This window comes from Ursus arctos, unplaced genomic scaffold, assembly GCF_023065955.2.
Source record: "Ursus arctos isolate Adak ecotype North America unplaced genomic scaffold, UrsArc2.0 scaffold_34, whole genome shotgun sequence".
NCBI classification, from domain to species: domain Eukaryota; kingdom Metazoa; phylum Chordata; class Mammalia; order Carnivora; family Ursidae; genus Ursus; species Ursus arctos.
The window spans coordinates 4,297,169-4,317,364 of record NW_026623030.1 but is presented as its reverse complement, the minus strand read 5'-3'; the positions used below and the strand labels follow the sequence as shown (position 1 = coordinate 4,317,364).

At 46.9% G+C, this 20,196-nt stretch overlaps 2 protein-coding genes across 5 annotated transcripts in view; one reads left to right on the top strand and one right to left on the bottom strand.

Annotated features, from left to right (window-relative positions):
* Positions 1–378: 378 nt before the first annotated feature.
* Positions 379–4,363, bottom strand: MRPL40 (mitochondrial ribosomal protein L40). Its single transcript, XM_026486229.4, has 4 exons — positions 3,697–4,363; positions 3,309–3,392; positions 1,656–1,814; positions 379–815 (listed from the first exon to the last, which is right to left on the bottom strand). Exons 1-4 carry the CDS (start codon positions 3,747–3,749, stop codon positions 491–493), a joined length of 621 nt encoding a protein of 206 aa, XP_026342014.2. The 5' UTR covers positions 3,750–4,363; the 3' UTR covers positions 379–490.
* A 371-nt stretch (positions 4,364–4,734) lies between these two features.
* LOC113245911 (protein HIRA) overlaps positions 4,735–20,196 on the top strand; it is an 88,130-nt gene continuing 72,668 nt past the window's right edge. For 3 of the 4 annotated variants that reach the window (XM_026486261.4, XM_026486260.4, XM_048221572.2), the window contains exon 1: positions 4,735–4,880. In XM_026486261.4, the coding sequence (XP_026342046.1) occupies positions 4,844–4,880 (37 nt within the window). In that variant the 5' untranslated portion in view covers positions 4,735–4,843. The remainder of the gene's footprint in view (positions 4,881–20,196) is intronic. The other variant, XM_044379503.3, reaches the window with a different exon arrangement.

The following is a 20,196-nucleotide window of genomic DNA, read 5'->3' as shown; positions in this document are numbered from 1 at the left end:
ACGCAACTTTGTGTGTCCCAGGCTTGCTCCACTCCTTCCGCCTCCCTCCCCAGCTTAAAACCCATAGCTGGCCCCGCCAAAGATGTGAGGAAGCTCCCGTGCTCCATTTGCCCAATGGGAAGGCCCTGCCTCTCCTTTCTGCACAGGTATGCAGACAACACACAGCACACAGGCTGCACATCCTTCACCTCTGCTCCTTGAGGTACCTAGCTGCCTCTGGCTGGTGGCGTCTACCCCACACAACTGGAATCTTCCTTTTTTACTGGGGAGCAGCGGTAGGTGTCTTGGTCATTCTCTCCCCAGTACCAGACAGGGCAGCATCTCTCACCCCTATCAATCGTCAGGTGAATTAATTTTGTCTCAAACATAAGACAGACACTTGATTAAACGTATTTATTCACAGCAGGCCTGATTCTGTGGCAAGCAGGCTCGAGCCCCGGTCGTGCCAGCTCTCAAGGGCAGTGTGTTCTACGGACAGGCGCCTGCAGCTCTACCTCTTAAACTCCACCTGTGTGTAGACCTTGGTGATATCATGGTACTTGCCTTCAGGGGGCTGGTAGTTGGAGACTGGTGGCGTGTAATCTGGCCCTTCTCTTTCAAAGGGGAACAAATTGGGGTCCCGCTTCGTGGCCTCCGCATGTAGCTCTGGGGACATGAGTTGCAGCTCCTGCAGAGCTTCCTGCTGGGACTCAAGCATGGACCTGATGGCTTCCCTCTCCTTCTCATGCTCTTGATGCTTGTACAGAGACCACTTCTTCAGAAGCAGAGCTCTCCGCTCACTCTCCTCAAAGGGAAGCTCTACGTGAGGCCGCTGTCTGGGAACACACAAATCCAAAGGTGTGAAGCTGGGAAGCACTGACCTCACTGGCCAGGTAGTCTGCGCGACTGCATACGACCCAAGTGTCCCCACTGCTACACACAGACGGGACTTGGGGAAAACCGTGGAAGTTAGGGATAAGTTAAAGAATGGAATGTTGATGTGGCAGCAGCTGCAACTGATGTTGGAAGCCAGTGCCATTTGCTTTACTTGGACATAAGAAACAGTGATGCTCTAAGAAGACTGGTAGCACTTCCTCTACCCCAGGCCGAGACTACCTTTGGTGAGAGGTGAGTGCGGAAATTTAAAGTGGTGTTATGAAAATGGACACCCAAGTCCCAGGGAATCAAGAGCCCAGATCAGCCCTAGAATACCAAAAAAAGCACTCACCATGTCCCACCTGTATTGCCAATGGTACACACTTATTACGAGGCAGCAACCCTGCCAGGCCTGTACACAACACATCCCAACTATGAGTATTTGTACCATAAAGCTAGACACTAAGGGTTTTCTACCATCGTGATGGGGGCAAGGACTGCAGACTCAAGGCCCAAGTCATCAGTCACAGCTAAAACTCAGTTTGAAAATAGCAACAATATGAACTGACCTATCACACAGTTACTCTGAGTTTCCTTCTCATTTCAGCCATTCAAGAGCACCACCCAGGAATGCTTTTGCCACCTCCCACAAGACACAGTCAAGGAGAAAAGGACTCAGACTGGGACCTAGTCAGCCCACGCCCACTCACCTCTTCCCGTCACAGGTGTGAAATGCAGACAGAACTACCTGAAGGTGATGGAACTCTGTCCTGAGAACATCGACTGTAGAGAACCCTTACCTTGCTTTATCCAAGAGCCTCGCAGGTGTAATAAAATCTTCAATGGGAATTAGCTCCTGGCTAGCTTTCTCCAATCGCCTGATCCTCTTTTTCAAACGGTCCTTTACCGCTTGGTCTTTTTTAGGATCTACCCGTTTCTTCTTTCGCAGAGGTTCTGCTCTAATGGATAAAGCAAACATTAGACATTTTCCTTTTCAGTCTCACAAACAGGCTGAGAGACATGGTGCTAGGTGAAGTGCCCAGAACTTGTATTGTGCTCTCCACTGGGGAAGGAACTATGCATGGGTCTAACCTCATGAGCTGAGTGTGTAAGGGAGATGGCCTCCAATCCAGGGTCCTTGTCAGAACTGTGTGGGCACTGTCAACCCAGGAAGGGCTAGAAAAACTTCATGGGGCATTAGGGTATAAATTGAAAAGACTCATGTTTCTTTTCTTTTTTTTAAGATTTTATTTATTTGACAGAGAGAGATACAGTGAGAGAGGGAATACAACCAGGTGGAGTGGGAGAGGGAGAAGCAGGCTTCCCGCTGAGCAGGGAGCCCAATGCGGGGCTCGATCCCAGGACCTGGGATCATGACCTAACAACTGAGCCACCCAAGTGCCCCAGAAAATACTCATCTTTCATGTTGGGTTCAGGTGTGTCTTGGGATTGCAATGGAAATTGAAAATACCAAACTGATGAAGTAGAAAATAATTACTCACATTTTAAATGGATTTGTGATTTTTTTTTTTAAAGATTATTTATTTATTTGAGAGAGAGCACAAGCCAGGGGGAGGGAGAATGACAAGCGGACTCCACGCTGAGCAAGGAGCCAGATGCGATTCGGGGCTCAATCCCAGGACCCTGGGATCATGACCTGAGCCAAAGTAGATCCTTAAACGACTAAGCCACCAGGCACCCCTGGATTTGTGATTTGTAAAAGTGATTTGAGTAATAAAAGTGACTAGCACGTCCCTGTTTACTTTTTGGGATTTCTTAATGAAGTTCCTCATCCTAGAGCGTTAACAAAAGTCTGATGTACTCTCAGAAACAGATCTCCTACAGTGATAATATACTATTAAAAATAAGTAAATCCTCTGGGTCCCCTGGGTGGCTCAGTGGGTTAAACATCTGCCTTCCACTCAGGTTATGATACCAGGGTCCTGGGATCCAGCTTTGTAGCCAGCCAGCCGGCAGGCTCCAAGCCTGCCTCTCGCTCTCCCCCTTGAGAGAGCTTATGCTCTCTCTCTTGCTCAGTCTCTCTCAAATAAATAAATAAAATCTTTTTTAAAAAAATAAGTAAATCCTCTACCATCAAGTCTGTAGGAAGCATCCAGACCCCTAGGTGGAAAATCTAATCCCCATACCTCCCCAGACCTCTCCAAGGAATCAGATGTCCATGCTGTGTCCTTTAAAACATATTAACAATCCCTTTAAAACTAATTTTTATATAACCATTTTTATGTTTAATTTTTGTTTTCTGATTACAGGCAGCAGTATTCCACATACAGAATGCTGAAAAACAGAAAAGCATCTACCTAAATTTAACCAAGAAATTTTGCAGGCAATTAATTTTGCAAACGAAATGTCAGGTGGTCTTGCTTTGTTCTGTTCATATGCACATCAGTCTCCCGCTGACACCCCCCAAAGAGGTCAGGCCCACGGTAGTTTACCTCATGGGAATGAGCTCCCAGAAGGACAATAATGAAGCTCGCTGGTGGGTATCTCTAACCTGTGTCTGCCAAGTTCCCAGAAGCCTGAAAGAGACGAAAGGATATATAAATATCTGATTCTCCTTACTACACAGGAAAAGAGGAAAAAATTATGCTACCCTCAAAACCTGGGGCCCAGGTGACTGTTGGATGTGACAAGGTCAACGTGGAAGACTTTTCAAAATCCCCCGTTGCCACCAGAGAGCACTTGGGCAGGGTCCCTGCTCGCCAGGGTCCTTGGATTTTCACCCCCAGGAAGAGGTGCGATCAGCGAGATTAAGTGGTCAAGGGCGGTCGGCGAGAGAGCACAGGCGAGGGACCCCACGACCCTGCTGGGGTCCGCACTCACCAACTCCGCGAGCGCAGAGCGCGAACGGAAACTCCCAGCGCCGCGAGGGCCATGGTCCCTCTGGCTGTCGACCCGCTGCTTCCGGGCGCGCACCCCTTGGCGGTCCGGCCCGCAGTGCCCCTCTCAAAGGTCCGGTCTTCCTGTAGCTCCGCGTTCCCGCGTTCCGGCTGTGGAGGGCTGGGCCGAACCGGGCCCGCCCCCGACGTGGCCCCGCCCCGCACGACCCAGCGGCGCGCTGCCACGCCCCGAACGCCTCGCACCTAGCGCGCGGTTTTCCGCTCCGGGTCTCCCTGCCGCTACGAGCTCTTCCCGGCTAAGGGCACAACCCCGCCAGCGGTTGCTGTAGCTAGTCGGCCTGCGTCCCTGCGAGGGCTAAGACCCCGCAGTGCAGCCAGAGTGGCCGAGAGGGCGTCCTTCCGGGTCCAAGTGCCCACGTCTGTGTAAACGGCCCCGATCTTTCCTAAACGCGCTCGTCTCGGCCTCCCCCGTGATCCGTCCCCCACCCTCGGGGCTAGCTCGTTCCCCCGTATTCGTCCGAACCCTGGGGCCGCGGCCACTGCCGCCAACAGGATCCCGGCTCCGGCACGTGGCCTGGCGCTCGCGAGATGCCCAATAAACGCGTATTGATGAATGACGGAAGCTAGCTAATTAGTCGGACTCGGGAACCAGCGAGGTAGAGCCATCCTGACTCCGCCGGCCCGGGCTGCAGCTCGAGGCCCCGCTCGCCAGCCGCCCTCCTAGCCTACCCCCTTGGCGGCGGCCGCGCCCTGGGCGGGCCCCAAGCGGGGTCACCCTGCCTTGCCCCTGCCCGCGAAGGAGCCCGGGCGGCCCCGTCCGCGTGGGGAGCGGTTTCCCGCCGGGGCGATTTGGCAGGTGCGCGCCGTGACTTCCGGCGTTGCCCGGGAGCCGCCGGAGGAGGAGCGGCGCAGGGGATGCGGCTGTGGCGGCGGCGGCGGCGGCCGAGCGCGGGGGGCGGCTGTGGCGGCGGAGGGGGGCGCGGGCCGGCAATGGCGCGGCGGCGCTGAGGGCGCGGGGCGGGCGGCGGCCGGAGGGCGGCGCGGGAGGAAGCAGCGGCGGTGGCTCCATGGCCCGGGCGCGCTGAGGGACGCGGCTCTCGCCTCAGCCCGGCGGCGGCGGCGGCCGAACAATGAAGCTCCTGAAGCCGACCTGGGTCAACCACAATGGTGAGTGCGCGCAGGGGTCGCGGAAGGCCGAGCCCGGAGTTGAGTCGGGGTCTGGAGTGGGGTCGGAGCCGCGCGCAGGCCCTGCCCGCCTCGCCCCCGACGCGCCCGGTGCCCAAACTGCGGGGTCGGCGGGAGCGGACTTTGTCCTCCGCCGGGGGAAGCCGGCGAGCACAGGCACGTGCTCCGCTTGTCCTCAGCGAATCCGCCCTCACTCCTGGCACTTGCTCTGAGCCCTCGGTCGCCCACCCGTGGTCCGTGGAGGAGCCGCGGCCTGCCTCCGGGGAGCGGCCCTGGGCGCCAGCCAGCTCCTGCCGCTCGTCTGTATCAGCTAGGATGTGCTCAGATGGTCCAGTGTGGGAAACTGGGGCCCAGTCCCCTCTGTGGCTTTTCAGCGGTGGGGTGAACACCTGAAATTTGCATGTCTCTGCCCTGCTGGAAGGGCTGTTACTGCTCCAACCAGAGGCCTGAATCTGGTGACAGTGCCCCCATTTGGGAGACTATGGCTCCGTCCCCAGGGTCCCCCACCTGAAGGAACCACGTTTATGCTGAGCTGAGACATCAGGGTGGCTTGGGTTGGAGCCCATAGGACAAGGGGTGATCTGGGAGAGGGCCTTCCTTAGCCCTGTGGCAGTGGTCCCAAAGCACACCCTGGGGGAACAGACTTTTCCAGTCCTCAGGTTGAGTACAGATAAGCCCCCAAAACTGGTAGAGCAGTTTGTCATAGTTGTACTTTGTTGGCACAAGTGCTGCAGAAGTTGGTCTTTGCTCCCCGGAGAGGTGAGGGGAGAAGACCCCCATCCTCTTGCTGACAGCACTGAAGCCCAGGGAGCGCTCCTCCAGCCTAGGGCCTGTAGCCCTGATTGATTCTAGCCTGTCTCTGCTACAGGAAAAGGGTCACCCTGATTCTGTCTTGTTCCTCATTTCTACTTTGCAGTGCGACTAGAGGGAGCTAGTGTTTTCTTTGAGAGCAAGTAGAAGCCTCTTTTTATACATGTGGAGCTTTTTAGCTTTGAACTTAATTCCCGGGATGCTTTCTACTACCGCAACTGAACTGAACATCTATGTTCTTTCATTCAGAAATGTTCTCTTCTTCTGTCTTCTTACGTGACATCGCTCTCATTTTTCAGGGTCCAGATGAGGTCACCTTTTTTGTTATTGTTGACATTCCTCCTATTTTATTCCACTAGGTGTGCCCTGTCCCTGTGCATGTACTTTCCATATGCTCTCCCAGGGCAGGGGATTGCCACATTCCCCTCTGTATCCCTTGCTACATTCAGCAGTACCTTCACACAAAAGGTATATGGTAAATATTGATTGCAACAAGTAAGCCGAGGTTTCCATAATTTACAGAGACACAGCTAGGCTTACCGTGCATGAAAACAAAAGTGGTGAACTTTAGTTGCATTTCTCCAAGAGCATTTCCTGATGTGTGTGTAGATCTTTCCCTGGAGAATTGGGCAAATGTTCAGTGATTATAAATTACGGTGCTCATGAGTCAGGAAAGGAAAAATTTTGCTGTGTAAGTGAAGATCTGAAGGAATTTTTATTTTAAAATGCTTTGTCTAGATCATTTTTTTGAAGATTTACTTATATATTTTAGAATGAGAGTGAGAGAGGGCAAGCACGGGTAGGGGGCAAGCAGAGGGAGGGAGAGAGATTCTGAAGCAGACTCCTTGCCGAGTGCAGAGCCCAAGAAGGGGCTCGATCCCAGGACCCCAAGATCATGATCTTAGCTGAAATCAAGAGTCACCCGCTCAACTGACTGAGCTGCCTAGGCACCCCATAGATGAATTTTGTGTATAATCTCCCCTTCTTCTGTCTTTCTTCTGTCTCTTGCCATTGAATTTCTAACTTTGTGATAAGCTCCTTTGTAGGACACACGTTTTATGCTATGTAAGCGTAAGTATGTCAGGATGCTTAAGCGATTATCTAGGTACAAATGAGTGAGAGTCTGCAACCAGGCCAGCAGCCAAACCTCCCAGCCTGGCAGAGTGGGCAGAGCAGTGGGCCCTGGCCTCTTCTTGGGGCAGTCTCTTTCTCCATAGTCCTAGAATGGAACAGGATGATACTTGCTCTGCTTTCTTCACAGTACAGTTGTGATCTTTGATTGCAAAGGTAGACACAAAAGTGCTTCCCAGACTATAAAGTGCTTTAGAACTCTAAGAGATAATAATGAAAGAAATTGAGACTCTGGCAGGATAGGATTTAACTTTCCCTTCTTTTAAAAATCTCCTGAAATCAGCCTCTGTCTCTTCAGGTGTTCAGAAGGACTGTCAGGGTGAATTCCCACTGTCCTAAAGGACATAATAATCTGGATCACTACTGAGCGGTCTTTTAAAGACTGGTAAATAGTCGGAGCTGCTGGGAGCAGGGGCTGCTTAGCCAGAAACCAGAGTTGGGGTGGTGGCCCGTAAAAATCACGTTTACTTTGGATTAACAAACCCAAAAAACCATGGTGCTGTGGAGAGTGCATCATTGCACTTTCTGGCTTCCTCACTCTGCATTCATATCTCCTGATTCGTTACTTGGCTTGAACATACATTTTCTGGTGTCTGGGAGTCCAAGGAGAGAAGGACCAGAGAGTCCAGCATTTTCCCTGTTGTGGCAGAGTCCATTCAGCCATGGTGGAGAGGACAGCTAGAATAAAGCTGGTTAAAGGCAAAGGAAGAAGTATCTGTTGGGAAATAAGCATACTTTCGGTCTCCATTTTCCTGGCTAATAATAGTGGTAAGACCTTTCCTCTAAGGTAGGGTTTCTCAACCTCAGCACTATTGATATTTTGGACCACATAATTGTTGTGGGGACCATACTGTGTACTGTAGGATGTTAGCATCCCTGGCCTCAACCCATTGAGATACCAGTACCACCACCCCCACACACACCCAGTTGTGACAACCAAAAGTGTCTGCCGACATTGCCAGTATCCCCTGGTGGCCAGAATCAGCCCCAGTTGAGAATCACTGCTCTAAGGTGATCAGTAAGTTAATAAATTTCGAGGTTGTTATATCACAATGAAATGAGCCTTGAACATGGAATCAGACTGGATTCAAGATGCTATCATTTATTAGCTGTAAATTCCTAGGCTTGTGACTCCACTTCTAGGCCTTGGTAAAGTTGAGGAAATACATAGATTTGTTCCTGTGCTTTCATCCTGTACCCAAATATAAAAAAGACTGTCTTAAGATACACAATAAGAGCTAATAATACTTATCACATATATGGAAGTATGTGCCAGCCACTGTAACACATACACCTGCCTTACTCTTTTTTCTTGGCTATAGTATTCCTTATATATTTAATTTTATTTTAGGCTTGAAAGTTCATTTTTAAGTTAGGTTATAACCATATATTGGTCAGAAAGTGAATGATTGGGTTTTTGGTTGTAGAAAAATGTAATTTATATGTTTAGAAAATTTCATTGAGACTCATGGTTCTTCCCATCCTTGGGCCTTTGCTCCTGAGAGTCTGGAAGTCTTCACTCCTGGGCAGATGATGTTCATGCTCAGCTCTTCAGGGAAGCCCATTCTAACCAGAAGGGCCAGAACTGAAAGAACTCTTGTCCTCCCTTGGCCTCTGGCTCACACTTTGACGGCATTGTTGTAAAAAGGCATTTGGCAAATTTTCAATACTGGGGTAATTTGTCAGTTAATTACATTTGCTTTATGGTGTGTGTTTTTCCTCCTGCCCTGTAGTTGGATTATTTTTCCCCCTACCCTGTGTCCTTCCAGAAAGGATTTCAAGACATCTTTCTGAGACATATACTGGTGAGCTTGAAGTAAGCTTGAAGAGGAAATACAGGCAGGGTGGTACAATAATGAGGTCAGCAGCGGGTGTGGAAAGGCCCTGCATGGCTGCTAGAGGGGCACTGCAGACCTATCTCTGAGAACAGGCTGGGAGGGATCCTAACAGTGATATTTTATGATTGCCGTGGTTATTGAGATAAGCTTTGCAGTTTGTCTACATCGAGGTTTCTCAAACAGGCCAGTGTTTGGAAACGCATTTTGTTTTCACAACTGAAGCGGGGGCACTACTGGCATCTAGTACGGAGAAAGCAGGACTGCTGCTAAACACTCTGCAGCATATAGGACATTCCCCCACAATAAAGAATCATCTGGCCCAAAATGTCAGTGGTGCTGAGGTTGAGAAACCCTGCTCTATGTAAGAACATCTTTATTGTTATTTCCCTTTTCATGTTTTGTCTCATGGTTCCAACTAGATTATAAACTTCTTGAGGACAAGAGTTTTGCTTTTTATCTTGGAGTCAGATAGTCTTGTTCTTGAATCTCCGTGCTCTGATGCTCACCAAATACGTGTTATAGAAGGTTCTTTTTATCACATTTCCTGATTTGTTAAATGAAGCCAGTAATACCTGCCTCATCTGCTACCTGTGAAGGCTCAGGAAATATGAGCTCTCTCCACGCTGTCTCTTGCCGAGTTATGCCTGAAGACAGTAGGTTGATTTTTAAAAAACTAACCAGAATACATCTGAAGATTCAGAAGAACACAGGTGGGATTTTTGCCTTAGATAATACACATGTGGATCTTTCACTTATTTATGGGCGAAACTTTGAACCCTTCTGGAGAGGAGGTCTGTGGTGATCAGAGGTAAATAAGGCTACCCCTTTGTATGTAGGTGGGAGAGGACATACTGACTACATTCTAGAATACAGGGCAGGTGGATACCAGAGCTACACAAGTGAGCTGCGATAGCCCTAGGGACAAGGGCCTGGTTTGTGGGTGTACCCTAGGGCTGAGCCTTGATGGGAGGTGGATTGTGGTGGTAGAGAAGGCACTGCCACTGTGGAAGTGTCAGAAGCAAAGGCCTGGGGAGGGTTGAGAGCATTTTAGGAAAGGGAGTAGATGAAACAAACAGCAAGTGTTTTTAGAACACCTCTGGCAAAAAGAAAACCCATTTAGGTAAAAACTTGTTGCTTTTGAAAGCATTACCTGTTTTGATGTATTAACCAACCTAGGACAGACCAAGTCACAGGGAAGTTGCCACCGTAATGGTCAGAGCCACCGTAATGAGAGACAGACAGAAGAGGCAGTGAGCCTCATTTGAGGGCCAGGAATAGACCGTCATAGGAACAGACTCCAGGTCTGCTGCATTGTCCATCAGAAGGTCCTGCACAGAGAGGCACTCAGTGAATTCATCCATTCAACAAATAGTGAGTACAGATTGTGTGCTGGGGGCTAAGTGCTGGAAATGTAGTCGTGAACCAAGCAGCATAGCAGGATCTTTGAGGAGCAGCATGTGATGCATTCTAGCCCATGAGACTGGGAGGGCTGTCTGCTGGGGGTGTCCTGTCTAAGCGGACAGGGAGATGGACGAGGGGAGAATTATTGGGGAGTGCTGGAAGCAGGACTGGACAGAAAGAAGTTAATCTGTAGTGCAAGTGCAACAAAAGGTGCAGCCAGCCATCGGGGGCTCTGCAGCTAGTCCTTATGAGTTGTCCTGAATTGGTGTGAGATGGCCAGGGCTTTCTAATGCCACATCCACAATCATTGGGCACACACTGTCCTGGGGAAGGGACCTGACCTTGGTCAAAGCAGTTCTTCCGCTGAGGGCAGTTCCTCTATGGAGAAGACGTCAGCTGGGAGTTTTCACAGGCTGCCAACACTCCTACAGCTGGGGGCAGGTGCTTCATTCCTGGAGGGAGGAGGCCAGGGCCTGGTACCACAGCATCCATGACAGGCCTGATGGAAGTGAGGAAGGCAGCTGAGAGGGAGGAGCATTCCAGGCAGAGAGAACAGCCAGAACTTGCCTGGCAGGTTTGAGGAATAGCATGGATGTCTTGTGATTGGAGTGAGGCTGGAGCAGCAAATGGGCAAGAGCACTAAGAGATGAGGCCAGAGAGAGAGCTGTGGACTGACTGGGAGGACCTGGTGGCTGCTGGACTTCAGTTCCCAGTGCCATATGAGCAGAGCAGTAACGGTGGTCTGACTCGACTGTTAAAGATCCTCTTGACTTCTGCACTGTTAAAGAGCCTCCTGACTAGTGTGGGTGTGGGGACAATGGAGAGATTTGGGAGACCCATTTAAAGGCAGTCGCAGTGATCCAGGCAAGAGATGACTGTGGTTTGGACCTGGGTGGTGATGGAGGTGATAGTGCTGATGAGAAATGGCTGGACTCTATGTGAGTGAACATACATTATTTTTTTAGATATAATTTGCATATTTTATTTTATATAATAATTATATATTAAATTATATGTATAAAGTATGTAAATTATATGTGTGTGTGTGTGTGTGTGTGTATATATGTATGTATGTATAATTTACATAGGGAAATGCACAGGCATGAATTTCAGCAAACAAATGCACTCCAACTCATTCCCAACTCAAGATAGGAACATTCACACCTCTCTAGAAAGTTTGAATTACAGACATATTGTGAAGGTAGAGTCACCAGGGTAGAATGTGGGATGTGAGATGGGGTGGCTCCCAGTTGAAGGGCAGGGTTGTCGTCCACTGAGATCAGTAGGAGAATAGAGCAGATGGAGAGGAAGAGCTAGGATTCAGAGAGATGAGGTGGGCCAAATGAGGCCACCACACAGGACTTCCCCCAGGGTCCCGTTTGATAAATGGCTTCTTCACCTTCTGCCTTTTGAAGACACTAGAGCTTCATTCTAGAGCTATTGTTAAGGAACAGGACAAACACCTACATTTTTGGCTAGAGACAATTGCCATATATAATTATAGTAGGATATATCTTACGGTGTATGAGTGGATCTGGATAATGAAGCATTTTGTGATGTACTTAAAATTATTTTTCTTATCACAGTAATACCTGTTCAATTTAGGAAAAATTAGAAAATGCTAAAACTTTCTTTATATGGTCTTTGAGACGATTTGGGAAAAAATAAATGGATGACTTGGTGCTTTTAAAAAAACACATTTTATTTAGTGTACATTTCACAATGTAAAAGTATCTACATTCTTTAAGACCTTAGCTAAATCCCTGATACCATAGCAAATTCAGTGTTTTTATTGTAGAGCCTCCCTTCAGACCTTGTATGGCACATATAACTGGAATAGCTAAAATGTTGTTTTGCTTTTTCTACTTAAATAATGTAGGTTTGTTATTTTCTTTTTTCCCCCCCTTTTTTTTAAATTGAGGTATAATATATAGCATTAATGTTTCGGTTATACAACATAATGATTCCATATTTGTATATATCGCAAAATAATCACCACAGTAAGTCTAGTTAACATCTGTCACTGTACATAATTACAGAATTTTTTTTCTTGAGATGAAAGCTTTTAAAATTTACTCTCTTAGCAACTTTCAAGTATGGGATACGGTATTATTAACTGTAGTGTTATTTTCTTAATTGTTAAACAGCTAACAGATTCCCGCCCCCATAGAAATGTTGTTTTTAATTGCTCTTAATTTTCTAATGAAGTGTATAGAAGAGATGGTTATTTTTAGAGAAATCATTTTGCAGATAACTTTTTTTTTTTTTTAAAGATTTTATTTATTTATTTGACAGAGATAGAGACAGCCAGCTAGAGAGGGAACACAAGCAGGGGGAGTGGGAGAGGAAGAAGCAGGCTCATAGCGAAGGAGCCTGATGTGTGGCTCGATCCCATAACGCCGGGATCACGCCCTGAGCCGAAGGCAGACGCTTAACCGCTGTGCCACCCAGGTGCCCCATTTTGCAGATAACTTTTAAGGAATATCTCTGTTCTGCAAAAGTAAAGGAGAAAAAAGGTTTGAAGAAATAGTGACTTACCAAAACTTCCTAGATTATGCATTGACAAATGGCTGCAGGAGAAGTAATTAAGATTCATAAATGATATACCTGTAACTTTCTTTTACTTTAGTTTGTGGCAACACACACACGCACACACACACACATACCCCCCAAAACAAAACGGTTGCTTGATTGCTACAGCTTCCTTCCTGTGCTCTGTTTTGAATCTCTCAGCCACCTGATACCTATGAGATGTCATCATGGTAGTGCTTGCTTAAGGAGCCCGGAGAAGTTTTTGTGGTTGAAAGTGGTAGAGATAACAGCAGCAGATGGCTTTGTGAGCCAGCCAAGACCATGCCTCCCTTGCAGGTGCTTGGCGACATCTGAGTCCTCACTTCAGGAGATGAGAAGCCTGCCTTTCAAAGATTGGGATGCTAGTGACACTGAAGGTGTTTTTGAATTTTGGGCCTCTGCTGCAGTCTTTCTCCAGCCATTAACAATAAGTACTTATTGAGTGTTTATTGTTTGCCAAGCCACAGCTCTAGGTACCACGGTGACTCTGTGACTAAAACAGACAAAAATTGCTGAGCTCCTGGAGTTTACAATCTGGTGGTTGGGGTGGACAGACATACAATAAAGGAAATTATACAATATTTAAGAAATTGCTAAGAAAAAAAGTAGGTGACGGGGCGCCTGGGTGGCACAGCGGTTGAGCGTCTGCCTTCGGCTCAGGGCGTGATCCCAGAGTTATGGGATCGAGCCCCACATCAGGCTCCTCCGCTATGAGCCTGCTTCTTCCTCCCCCACTCCCCCTGTTTGTGTTCCCTCTCTCGCTGGCTGTCTCTATCTCTGTTAAATAAATAAATAAAATCTTTAAAAAAAAAAAAGAAAAGAAAAAAGTAGGTGAGAATTGGGATTGGTTGTGCCACATTGAGGAAGTAGTACTTTCAGGTAGGGTGGTTAGGGCAGGCCTCAATGAGATGGCGACATTTGAGCAAAAACTAAAATGAGGTGAGAAAGGAATGTGAATGTCTGGGAAGGGACCGGTGCAGGGCACTGGATGGAAACACACCTGTGCAGTCTAGCAACAGAGGGGAGGCCAGGGCATGTGGCCAGTAATTGGGGGAGGAGGCAGAAGATGAGGCCAGAAAAGTCATTGGGGGGGGGGGCTGTTGTGCTGGACCTCTTGGCTTCCCCTGTCCCAGGCATGATTCTTGCTGTAGGGGGGAGATGGTGAGTAGAGCAGGTTTAGGCTGGAAGATCAGGAGTTCCGTTGTGGAGAAGTTGAAGATGAAATGTCTGTAGATAGCTGGGTAGGGGAGTGAGCTGCACTCTAGAGTGCTTGGGTGCAAGTCTCTCCAGAGAGATGGCTGGTTGTAGATTTGCATATTATCATCTGCATAAGGAGTCAGTTTTATTGACAGCTACTGATGTTTGATATTTGCCTTTATTTTATGTTACTACACACAGATTTGAAAACAGACCATATATATTTGTGTATTTATTTATTATTGAGATAGTTGTAGATTACCACACAGTGGTATGAAACAATACTAAGAGATTCTTTGTATTCTTTTCCCAGTTTCGCCCACGGGTAACATTTTATAAAACAGCAATATAATATCACACTGACATTGATATTGATACAATCCATCTGTCTTATTCAGACTTCTCCACTTGTATTTGTACTCATTTGTGTTTGGGTAGGTGTTCAGGTTTTTTGTTTGTTTTTAAGATTTTATTTATTTGAGAGAGAGCAGGAGGAGGAGCAGAGGAAGAGGGACAAGCGTGGTGAACACAGAGTCCAACACAGGGCTCAGTCCAAGGACCCTGAGATAAGGACCTAAGCCAAAATCAAGAGTCATGGCTTAAGTGACTGAGCCATGCAAGCGCCCTCAGGTGTTTAGTTCTATACAGTTTTTCACCTGTGTGGGTTCATGTATCCACCACCATAGTCAAGACACTGAGAGATTCTAATTAATACCTTTCATAACCCTTCCACGCCCCTGTACCTTATAGATAGGTAGGTAGGTAGGTGAGTAGAGTTATATAGGTATATAGAGATAGATTGGTTTGGTTTTGGTTAGCATTTTTCTTAAGTTGTGGTAAAATACACTTAACAAAATTTAAATCTTAACCATCTTTCAAGTGTGTAATTCGGTAGTGTTATGTATGTTCACACTGTTGTGGAACCAATCTCCAGAACTTAGTCATCTTGTAAAACTAAAACTATATACACATTAAGCAACAACTCCCCATTCTCCCTACCCCCAGCCCCTGGCAACCACCACTCTACTTTCTGTCTTTATAAATTTCAGTGCTCTGCAGACCTCATATAAGTGGCATCATATATTATTTGTGACTAGCTTATGTTAAGTATAATGTTTCCAGGGTTCATCCGTGTTGTAGAATGCATCAGAATCTCTTTCCTTTTTAAGGTCAAATGATATTCTGTTGTATATATACACCACAGTTTGCTTATCCGTGCATCCGTCAATGGACACTTACATTGCTTCTACCTCTTGGCCGTTGTGACTAATGCTGCTATGAACATGGGTGTACAATACCTCTTTAAGACCCTGCTTTCAATTATTTTGGATATATACCCAGAAGTGGAATTGCTGGATCACGGGTAATTCTATTTTTTTTAAGGAGTGCCCATACTGTTTTGATAATGGCTGTACCATTTTACATTCCCACCAGCAATGCACAGGATTCCATTTTCTCCACATCCTTGCCAGCACTTGTTATTCTCTCTCTCTTTCTCTTTTTTTTAATAGTAGCCAACCTAATAGATGTAAGGCGATAATCTCATTCTGGTTTTGATTTGCATTTTTATGGTAGCTACTGATGTTGAGCATCTTTTTATTTGCTTGTTGGCCGTTTGTGTATCTTCTTTGGAGAAATGTCTGTTCAAGTCCTTTGCCTGTTTTTGAATGGGTTTTTCTGTTTTGTCATTGAGTTTAGGAGTTCTCTGTATTTCTGAACATTAATGTCTCACCACATATGTGGTTTACAAATATTTTCTCCTGTTTTGTGGGTTGCCTTTTTATTCTCTTGATAGTGCCCTTTGGTGGGCAAAAGTTTTTAATTTTTAAGATTTCCTCTAATGCCTGTGTCTTTGGTATCATATCTAAGAAATCATTGCCAAATCCATTGTCATTAAACTTTCCACCTTGTTCTCTTGAGTTTTATAACGTTAGGTTTCACATTTGAATCCTTGATCGATTTTGAGTTGAATCCTTATATGATGTAAGGATCTAGCTTCATTCTTTTGCATGCAGATGTTCATTTTTTCCAGCACCATTTGTTGATGAAACTGTCCTTTTCTCATGGACTGGTCTTGGCGCCCCTGTCAAAAATCACTTGACCACATATGCAAGGGTTTATTTCTGTGCTCTCTATTCTGCTATGCTGGTCTATATGTCTGTCTTTATGCCAGTAACACACTGTTTTGATTACTGTAGCCTTGTAATCAGTTTTGAGATCAGGAAGTGTAAGAGTCCAACTTTGTTCTTTTCCAAGATTCTTTTAGCTACTTGGGGTCCCATGAGAACCCATAAGAATTTATAGGATGGGTTTTTCTATTTCTGCAAAAAATGTCATTGCCAGTGTTTGTTTTGTTTTGTTTTGTTTTTTCAAGTGAGCTCTACCCCCAACACAGAGCTGGAACTCAGAACCCTGAGATCAGGATTCACACACTTGGTACCAACTGAGCCAGCCAAGTGCCCCTATTGTTGCAGTTTTGATAGAGATTAAATCTGTAGAGCTTTGGGTATTGTTGGCATCTTAACAGTATTGTCTTCCAGTTCATGAACACAGGATATTTTTCCATTTATTTGTGTTTTTAATTTTTTTCAGCACTGTTTTCTAGTCTTCAGTGTACAAGTCTTTAGCCCTCTTGGTTAAGTGTATTATTTCTAAATATTTTTTATTCTTTTTTAAATGGAATTGTTTTATTGGTTTCTTTTTTGGATTTTTCACTTGATGTACAGAATGCAACTAATTTTTATTGATTTTGTGTCATTCAACTTAGTTTGTTTATTCTGTGGAATCTTCAAGGTTTTCTACATAGAAGATCATGTCTTTTGCACCACCTTACGTTTTAATATCATTTTGTAACTTTTTTCACTTAATGTTTCAAACATTTCCCCATGTTTCATTTTTAGTTACAAATTTACCAAAATTTGTTAAGACCAGGTGTTGATGGGCTGTATAGGAGAAGTGTTTCCAGGAACAATGTGCAGTGGGCAAAGGCCTCAGCTTCCCCTAAGCTTCCATTCCAGCAGTACGTGCTCATAGATGTTCCAGTTGGATCTGCCCTGTGCGGAGTCAGAGCATAAAGGCCTGAAGACAGGAGCCCAAACCAAAGATCTGTGGGCCACCAAGAGGGCCCTCCCTGCTTCTCTCTGGCCAGTGCTCTCTGTTCGGACTTTAAGTTCCACATTTGGGCCTCCTCCAGGAGTCTTTTCCCGTGATGCCAGGGAGGAGGATTCTGTCTGACCACGCTCTGTCAAAATCCAGCTTCTGTACCTTACTCTTTATTCCTGCCAGGTGAAGAACATTCATGCTGCAGTTGTCAGATCAGCAACCCCCAGGCAGGGAACAGTGGCCAACTGTCATGGCTTTGTGGAGAGAGTGACAGCAGAGTGTTTTGTGTGGTCTGAGGAGGGGTGCAAGAAGGGTCCAGGAGGGGTGACCTGGAAGCAGAGCTCCAAGGAGAATGGACTTTGGTGGGTATGCAGGGAGAACATGCTGGCCACTGTCATTCAGAGGATGTGAGATTGCCTGGCAGCCCAGGGAGTGGATTAATTTCTCTTTTGTCTCTGTTTAAAAAAAAAAAAAATTTCCCCTGCATGATTTTATTTATTTACTTACTGATTTATTTATTTATTTATTTATTTATTTGACAGAGAGAGAGAGCACAAACAGGGGAAGGGGCAGAGGGAGAGGGAGAAGGAGGCTCCCCACTGAGCAGGACGCCTGATGCAGGGCTCGATCCCAGAACCCTGAGATCCTGACCTGAGCCACCCAGGTGCCCCTTGTCTCTGTTTTTGTACAAAGAAAGTTGGAATGGAGGAAGCAGTTAGGAATTCATCTTTAACGTTGTGCGGCAGGAAAAGTTCTCTAACTAGTCAGGCCATAGCTCCTTTTCCTCAGCTCCACCTCAAAGAGCCCTTTAGAAAAAGGAGGTCTGTTCCTACCGAGGGAATGTGAACCACTGTATTCCTTGGACTGAAGAGTCTAGTGCTAGAAGGAAGTAGGGAGCCAACACCATGCTGGTGGCTTTGTGTAGGTACACTACCATATTTCATCAACTCTGTGGCACATCTCTACAAAAGGAAACATGGTGCCCATATTACTGCAGTCACACCTTTCACCAAAGCACATCGTGATCTCAGAAGTGTTCACATGTGAAATGTGTGCATCTTTGAAGCAATGTGTCACGGCATCTTAATCTCTCTCAGAAGGTGTTTGTAAGGGTGACTGTGATTTCCACACCATTCAGATTAGAAACTAGTGTTTGGAGACATTCAATAACTTACTCAAGACTGCATAGTTTTGTTTTGTTTTTTTAAGATTTTATTTATTTATTTGACAGAGAGACAGCCAATGAGAGGGGGAACACAAGCAGGGGGAGTGGAAGAGGAAGAAGCAGGCTCCCAGAGGATGAGCCTGACGTGGGGCTCGATCGCAGAACGCTGGGATCACGCCCTGAGCCAAAGGCAGACGCTTAATGACTGAGCCACCCAGGCACCCCAAGACTGCATAGTTTTGAGCGGCATGGCTGAGAATTCTACCGAAGCATGTTCATTGTTCAAACCCAGGGCTGTTCTCAGCCCTCGTTTCTGCCTTCCCCTGGAGCCTTGAGGCCCCCTCCAGTCTTAACAAAAGCCCATGCTCCACACAGCCATGTGGAGCCGAAATGTGAATCTGACCTTAGCGTTCCCTTGCTTCAGAGGTAGCTATAGAGGAAGGTCTGTGTTCCTCGGTGGTGTCTTGCTGGGCCCTACCCAGCCTCCAAGGCTCCTCTCTCCCCACACTCTGTAGCAGCTTGTCAGGATTATTCTGCATTCTATGTCATGTCCCCTCTGCCTGAAATTCCCTTCCCTACTCTTCTAGCTAACTCCTCCTCAGCCTTTGGGACTCACTTCAGTTGTGATTTCTGTAAGAAGCCCAGGCTGAGTTAGGTAGTTCTCCTTCTGTGCAGACACCCATTACTGGGAGCTTCCTGAGGGCAAGTCTGAGCCTTTTGTGGCTTTACTTTTCCTCTGCTTAGTCTCATAGCAGGCTCGTAGACAACCACCAAGGTGGATGGATGAGAAGACATCCCATTGATGCTGTGAGTGCATGTGGTGGGGAAGATTTGGGCTGTGATGGGAAGGTGTGCAGCGGAGCTCCTCTGCTCACCTAGGCTCAGCTATGTGTGCTCTTGGGGAATCAGGTTTGCCTTTGACTTGCGTGTAAGTCATTTTGATGTGCTTCTTAACGGGGCGTGTAATACAATGTCTCACAGACTTAAGGAACTGAAAAGCACTCCTGTGGCCAGGTGGACACTCTCCCCTGATGGCCTTCTCAAGACTGATGCTGAGTCCGCTAAAACTTTTTTGGTGAAAATGACAAATATACAGCTCCAGTTGCCTTGGGCAGAAAAGTGAATGGATTAGCATAACAAACTACCCCAAAACTTGCTGGCTTAAAACAATAGCTTATTTTATTATTTGTGATTGTGAAACGTGGTCAGGCTCAGCAGGGACAGCTCATCTTAGTTCTGCACTGAATCTGCTGGGATGGCTGGAGCAGTTTGGGGCCAGAAGCAGTTCACCCTGGGTCCTGTGTCAGGGCCCTGATTCTTAGTATCATCTGGATTCGTTGACCCTTTTTATGTGGCCAGCTTGCAGGTCCCAGTACAGTGGTCTCAGGGTATTTGGACTTCTTACATGGCAACCACCTGGCCATAGGAGCCAGACAAATACCACAGGGCTCTGGCTTCCTCCAGAGGGCAAAAGTTGAACTGCTGGACCTTTTTTTAGGCTTAATCTCAGAACTGGAGCAGCATCACTTCAGTCACATTCTGTTAGTTAAAACAGATCACAGAGCCAACCCAAATTCAAAGAAAGGGAAGCACGCAAGGGCAGCAGTCCTGAGAGATGTGGTTCACCAGAGCCTAGCCAGGTAGCGGTCTCCCCAGGCCTGTGGGACTGAGGTGTCCAGGGTGATCGGAGCTCAGTATAGCAAGTCCAAGGCCAAGTCCAGGTCATCAGGACTAGTTGCGCATGTGCGCATAGCTCTGGCTCTCTCTCTGACTCCCTACTTGACTTTTCACCTGTGGGCTTTGAATCGGTTCCTTCCAGGCAGTATCATCCAAACCCTCCCAGCATCTCCAGGCATGTCCCCTCCCAGCAACACATTACATACTTAAAGCTCAGGCTCTGGGGAAGGCAGCTGTGTGGCTTGGGCAACTTTCCTAACTTGTGTGCCTCAGTTTCCCCCTCTGTCAAATGAGGATGTCAGAACTATCCACTTCACGGGGCAATGTGAGATTTAGAGAATACCCTGGGCTGTGCTTCCTGCATGACTTGAGGGGGCACATCAGATGCTCAGTAGAACATGTGATA